General features: G+C 40.6%; 1 protein-coding gene across 1 annotated transcript; it reads right to left on the bottom strand.

The window, feature by feature from the left end:
* Nucleotides 1–1634: 1634 nt before the first annotated feature.
* Nucleotides 1635–5688, bottom strand: LOC138972425 (uncharacterized; the record flags this gene model as incomplete). Its single annotated transcript, XM_070345084.1, is given in 2 exon segments — nt 1635–2911; nt 5557–5688. Coding segments are annotated over 2 exon segments (572 nt in total), but the record flags the coding sequence as incomplete, so codon positions are not given.
* Nucleotides 5689–6158: the final 470 nt, after the last annotated feature.

Genomic DNA, 6158 nt, shown 5'->3' with positions numbered 1-6158 from the left:
GATGTATAAGATGATCAATAAGTAAAGTGATACATATAGGGTAATACAAAGTAAAAGGAACAATATTTCAAGTATAGTGCATCTGATAACTGGTTGAGCTATTAACAGAAAAGGTTATTCTTTACTTTATTTGGTTGTTTAACGTCGTTTTCAACCACGAAGGTTATATCGCGACGGGGAAAAGGGGATAGAGCCACTTGTCAATTGTTTCTTTTTCACAAAAGCACTAATCAAAAATTTGCTCCAGGGGCTTGCAACGTAGTACAATATATGACCTTACTGGGAGAATGCAAGTTTCCAGTACAAAGGACTTAACATGTCTTGCATACTGCTTGACTAAAATCTTTACAAACATTGACTATATTCTATACAGAAACACTTAAACAAGGGTAAAAGGAGAAACAGAATCCGTTAGTCGCCTCTTTTGACATGCTGGGGAGCATCGGGTAAATTCTTCCCCCTAGCCCGCGGGGGACAGTATGTAAATAAGTCATTTAACTAAAACAACCATACATAAATAGTAGGAGGTTATAATGCAAATTCAACAAACTAATAAGCAACCAGCTAACAACCCAGCTAACAAACTGTCTAAATAAGTAACGAAACCACACAGAAGAAACAAGCACGGACAAGGGGAAAAAAGCATTTCGCCTACGTGTGACACATTTGTCATAATCTTTTCAACAACTTGGGGCATACTTTTTTTTCTGTTATTATGCTGCAAAATATTGACTACATACAGGTATTTTAAAACAAGCAAATAAACAAAGATAGATACAAACAAACTATGTACACACAGTATAGTGATGATCTGACAAGCAGACACACAATATTACGCTCCACCCCTGTATCTAAATGATCCAAAAACAGCTAAAAACAAAAAAATAGTGCACAGTTTCTCATGTCTGTGTATATAGTTTAAGAAGGCATATACACATTTAACTAGGTCCTCTGAATGTTCAGTTACATAAAATTATGATTCAGTGAACACAATATAAAATTCAAGTTGAGGAGTTTAATCACAGGTCCCCGGACCGATCCCACTTTATTTTGAGTCCATTGGCCTTGTCCACCTTTTTCATATAGTTTTAAAACTGCACTTTCACTTATACATCTGTGTCAGTGTTCCCTTGCACATAATGCCAGCGTGTTTCAAAGTCAGAAAACTTCACAATAACCTCTCACTACCCTGTGTTGCATACAACGTGGTGTAAAAAAAAACCAAGCACACTGTGTACATATACAGAAAAAGTCTACCCAAACGATGTTTTCAAACTGATAGCTATTGAATATATTTGATAATAAATGCCTAAATTAGCTCCTACCTATCTCACATTTGTTCTAGCAAAAATCCACCATCATGGGCAATAGTCTCCTGTCCGCCCAGCAACCTTCCCCTTGACCCTGCTTGTGACCTCGATATTTTATGAACCCGCAAGGGGCACGGTACTCTCTAAGCACCCAAAACCTCAAAGAGAGATAACTGGCGGAAACCTTCCTATTGTAGTCTCCTGTATGACGGCTTACTAGTGCCAAAAACTCATAATTGTAATTATCAAGGGAAAATTACTAATTTTCTTGATAATTTCCATTTTCACGTGTTAATTACTAATTTTCCCGGGAAAGAAAAATTACTAACTTTCACCTGTTAATTACTAATTTTTAGTTTTGGCTCACTTCCTGACGGATTGTTAGTGCCAAAACTAAAAATTAGTAATTTTCCCGTGAAAATTAGTAACTAACAGATGAAAACAGTAACTGACAGCGTTAATTAGTAATTATCACGTGATAATGGGTAACACCAGGTTTTGGCACAAGTAAGCCGTCATACTCCTGTCCGCCCAGCCGACCTTCCCCTTGACCCTGCTTATAACCTCGATGTTTTATGCCCCCGCAAGGGGCACGGTACTCTCTAAGCACCCAAAACCTCAGAGAGATAACTGGCGGAAACCTTCCTATTGCAGCACCAGTATTCAGACTTGTGAAACATGGCTGCACTCAGAATCGTCGGTGTTGTTGCCCCACCGTGCGAGTTCCAAAGTGCTGTACTCATCATCATGGTGTTCGGTCGTCTCGTCAAGTAGAATTTCATTCCCGAGTTTCGTTTCCTCATTCAGTCTGGTGTTCTGGGTTCTGTCATATGGGTCTACATAGGGCACACTTGCTTTTTGGGCTGATGTCTGAGACCTTACTTCTCTCACTTCGGAGTTGATGTCAATGTGGTTGTAATCGTCGGCGCGGGCTGCCGTTTCCGTGTTTTTGCCGTCAGGTTCCTTGGTAGCCATGGGGTCACAGAAGTCGTCTTGTTGTCGGAACTTGCCTTCCTGCAGTTGTTTCTCTTCAGAGCTGATGGTAATGTGGTCGTAATTATTGTTTGCAGAAGCAACACAGTTGTCTTGTTTTTGGTGTCTGTTGTTCTCAGATGCATGGGCTTGTTCTCCTGTCGATTTGGAACTTATGGTGATGTGGCTTTAGCCATAAGCGTCGGCGGCAGTTTCTGCTCTTTGGCTTCCGAGACAAGTGTTGGCCAACATTAGGGAGTCAATCTCAGCATTGTTACAGTGATCCTCGTCAGCCGATCCATCTAGTTCTCTGCAAGTAGCCATTTTGTCAGCCGGTGCGTGCTTGAAAAACAGGACTCTTCTGGCATTTGCACCTGCGGTTTGAGAGATCTTCTTTTCTTCGGCTGCTACCAGGTCAACTTCAATGTAGGTGTACGCATCAGTGTCAGTGGGGACATCAGTTCTATTTGCAGAACAGGCTGTCTGGCTAGTAGACGGGACATCTGTTAACTGAACTGAAATGATTGTGTCTGGTTCCTTGTTATGAGCTGGGTTGTCTGCATACATGTCATTGTGCTTTGTCTTAACTCTGGCACCATGCGTTGGTATGTGGTCGTTATAGGTTGAATCTAAAAAAAAAAATGACATGTGATAACATCGGTTTAATGATATGGATTTCAATGTGCAGAGTTACGTGGGTTGTGTTTTAAACAATGCTTTATAACGTTGTTTTAGACATACCTAATATGTGCACAAATATCGGTTTTAATACAGTAATACACCGTATAAATCCAGTACAGTTATCATGCAAAATATATGAAAGACAAGAGGCGAAGCCTTCAAGGCTCACGTAAGAAATCGACAAACAGTAACACAAACTCAATCACTCCGTCACACATACACACACACACACAGTAAGCATAGGTGACACTGTGCAAGAAAGCGAGACACTAGATCTAGATCTGTCTGTCTGCATGTTACCATGTAGCCTACTTACAGACACGACTGCCATCTAGTCTCGGCCCGCTCAAAATAATAATGACCGAGACTTTCAGTAATTCCTTCGCGTGACGTCTAACCCTCTTACGCCATAATGTGACGTCTTCAAATGACGAAATGTTAAAGTTTCTACCACAGACATACACACGCACAAACACACGCACGCACAAACACACGCACGCACAAACACACGCACAAACGCACAGACAGACAAAGTTACGATCGCATAGGCTACACTTACGTGAGCCAAAAAACCACAACAAAGCTTTGGGAATATAAGACATTTTAAGTATGACCGTTACACACTATTCTTAGTACCAACGAGTATATATATGTATAGGTTACAACACGAGTGGTTTTTTATATGGCTTGTATTTCAGTCAAGACCCAGCGGATGAATATCATCGGGAGACACGAGCCTTTGGCGAGTGGCTCTCGATTGATATTCCCGCTGGGTCTTGACTGAAATACAAGCCATATAAAAAACCACGAGTGTTGTAATCTGTATATCCCATTCTACCATCAAACACAAAGTGTAGACTACTAGCGGCACTGTTGCGATCTGTGGAGTGTGAAACAGTGTTTTCAGCGAGACTTGGCCTTTTTGCAACCTTAAACTAAGTGACCGTCGCTGAAAAAATAAAACGAATGAGTGCATCTATAAGTACGCGGTAACACTACTTTCAGACCGTTTAAAAGCTTTAAGTAAAGGTTCATAAGTTGCAAGAAAGTAATGAAGTCGTATAGAAATCCATTTAGTTGAAGCGCACAATTCTTTTGCGTTTCAGGTCGGCGGAACGGGGAAACCGGTTTGGCCCCCATTTGGCTTTCTCGACTCGATTCAGAATCGATTCCACGTTGTTTTTTTCGAACGTATTATTATACAATTAGTCTTATTGACAGAGAAGCAAATTTTAGGGAACACATATGTAGATTTAACCATTTGCTCCCTATTTGAAATGTATCTACGTGATAAACTGTTTTGCGAGTGTGTTTGCATGAACCTAAACTGGTATGGGTGTGGGGAAAACAGGACCCAAGTCTGTCACCGCCGCTTGATTGCATTTTGAAAGAATATGACTGGATTACGGAAAAATACACACATGTTAAGTTCTTAGATACCTTCATCGCCAATGTGGACTTACTGAAGAGCCAGGCAAAAGAGTAGACTTGCTCGCAAATACGTGATAACGAAGCGAAGCCAAAGGACGCGTCTCGGTAGATAAACCAGTCGTCTGGTACGATGCAAGGGAGGGTACTCGTTTTTTTGTTTTGGTTCGCAACCATTCGCATTATGATCAGTGGTGTTCGACTGTTCAAACTAGTGTTATGCACGGGTTAATAAAACTGCGGATAGAACTCTTTAGCAGCAAAGCAATTAAGAGTGTATTACAATCTACCTTTAAGCATATTTCTGATTGGATTAAGGTTGCGCCAGCTTAAACTCTAGTTTTTATCTGTGTGCTGTCCGGGTGCAAGGGAGACATTGTTTTGTTTTGGTTTTTGTTCTTGTAAACCGGTCTGCAGTAGACAGGGACACGGAGAAAACGTTCGAAACAGTATTGAGGGAACACATTTTCTTTCTGTTGTGTTGCATATTCTTTTTGGGATTATTCCTATGGTAGCGATGCTTGTCGACACACGGATAGCAAACAGAGGTTCGATCGTTCGCTAGCATCTGTGTATCTTGTAAGCTGAATGTTCGTTTTTTTCGACCTGCATTGCTTTCATAATGAAAGAAACGTTTGTTTATTGCATCCCATACATCAGATCAGTTCCGAGATTCATGTTTGCGTGCAACTGATATGGTTTTCTAAGCCGTGCGATACGATTTTGGAACATACAAATGTGTCACATTGTTCGGCGCGAGGTCAAAGGTCGGGAGGAACGTAGTTCTTTGCCCAAATCGGAATCTGCACTATCATATATTTTTTGGAGTCCATGATGTATTTATTGAGCTGTAAAAATACAACATATATACCCATACTGAAGTAACAGAGACAAAGAAGGGAGGTCATGGGATATGATTGAAATAAACAAACATTGATAGGTATAATACGATACAGTGAAACATATACAAACTTTGCCATAGTAATACGGCAGAGTCCTGTGAATGGTTTTGTTGGTCTCGCTTGAATAAGCGCGGGGCATTCACAAATGTGCAAACTTGTTAATCGAACATATCAAAACAAAACTTTAAACGTGCTGCAATAATACAAAAGAAATGCTACCTGAAAAAATAAAACAAATGAAACAATGAGATAATACAACGTACCTGTACGCTTCAGCATTACAATCAGAGCGACGAGGACAGCAAACAAAACCACGACAGCAACACCAACACCCACTCTAACAGCTGCAATCGTCGACAAGCTGTGGTCCCGCTCTACTGTATCTATGGGGAGCACTATGTGCAACAAGGAATACAAGTATAATGGTTTGTGTTCATAACGATTATTTTAAAGTAGAAACTCAGTCACACTCTAATCAAGAAAAATTTCAACATTTGAAAAGTACACACAAATCAGGATAGAAAGTCATGCAGATGCTGTTATTATTTTTTCTAAAAGGGAGCTGATAATTGTTTTATACATCATAATCAGTGTTTTACAATCTTAAAATGTGTCGGAGAACCAAACACACACACACACACACACATACGCACACACATACACACACACACACACACACACACATACACACACACACACATACACACACACACATACACACACACACGCACACACACACACGCACGCACGCACGCACACACACACACACACTCACACACACACACACACACACACACACACATGGTGGACATTTTTATCTATACCTATACAATTTTGCCAGGAAAGACCCTTTTGTCAATCGTGG

Source organism: Littorina saxatilis, linkage group LG8, assembly GCF_037325665.1.
Source record: "Littorina saxatilis isolate snail1 linkage group LG8, US_GU_Lsax_2.0, whole genome shotgun sequence".
NCBI lineage: Eukaryota > Metazoa > Mollusca > Gastropoda > Littorinimorpha > Littorinidae > Littorina > Littorina saxatilis.
The sequence above is the reverse complement of the archived record's forward strand: the minus strand, read 5'-3'. Positions and strand labels throughout refer to the sequence as shown.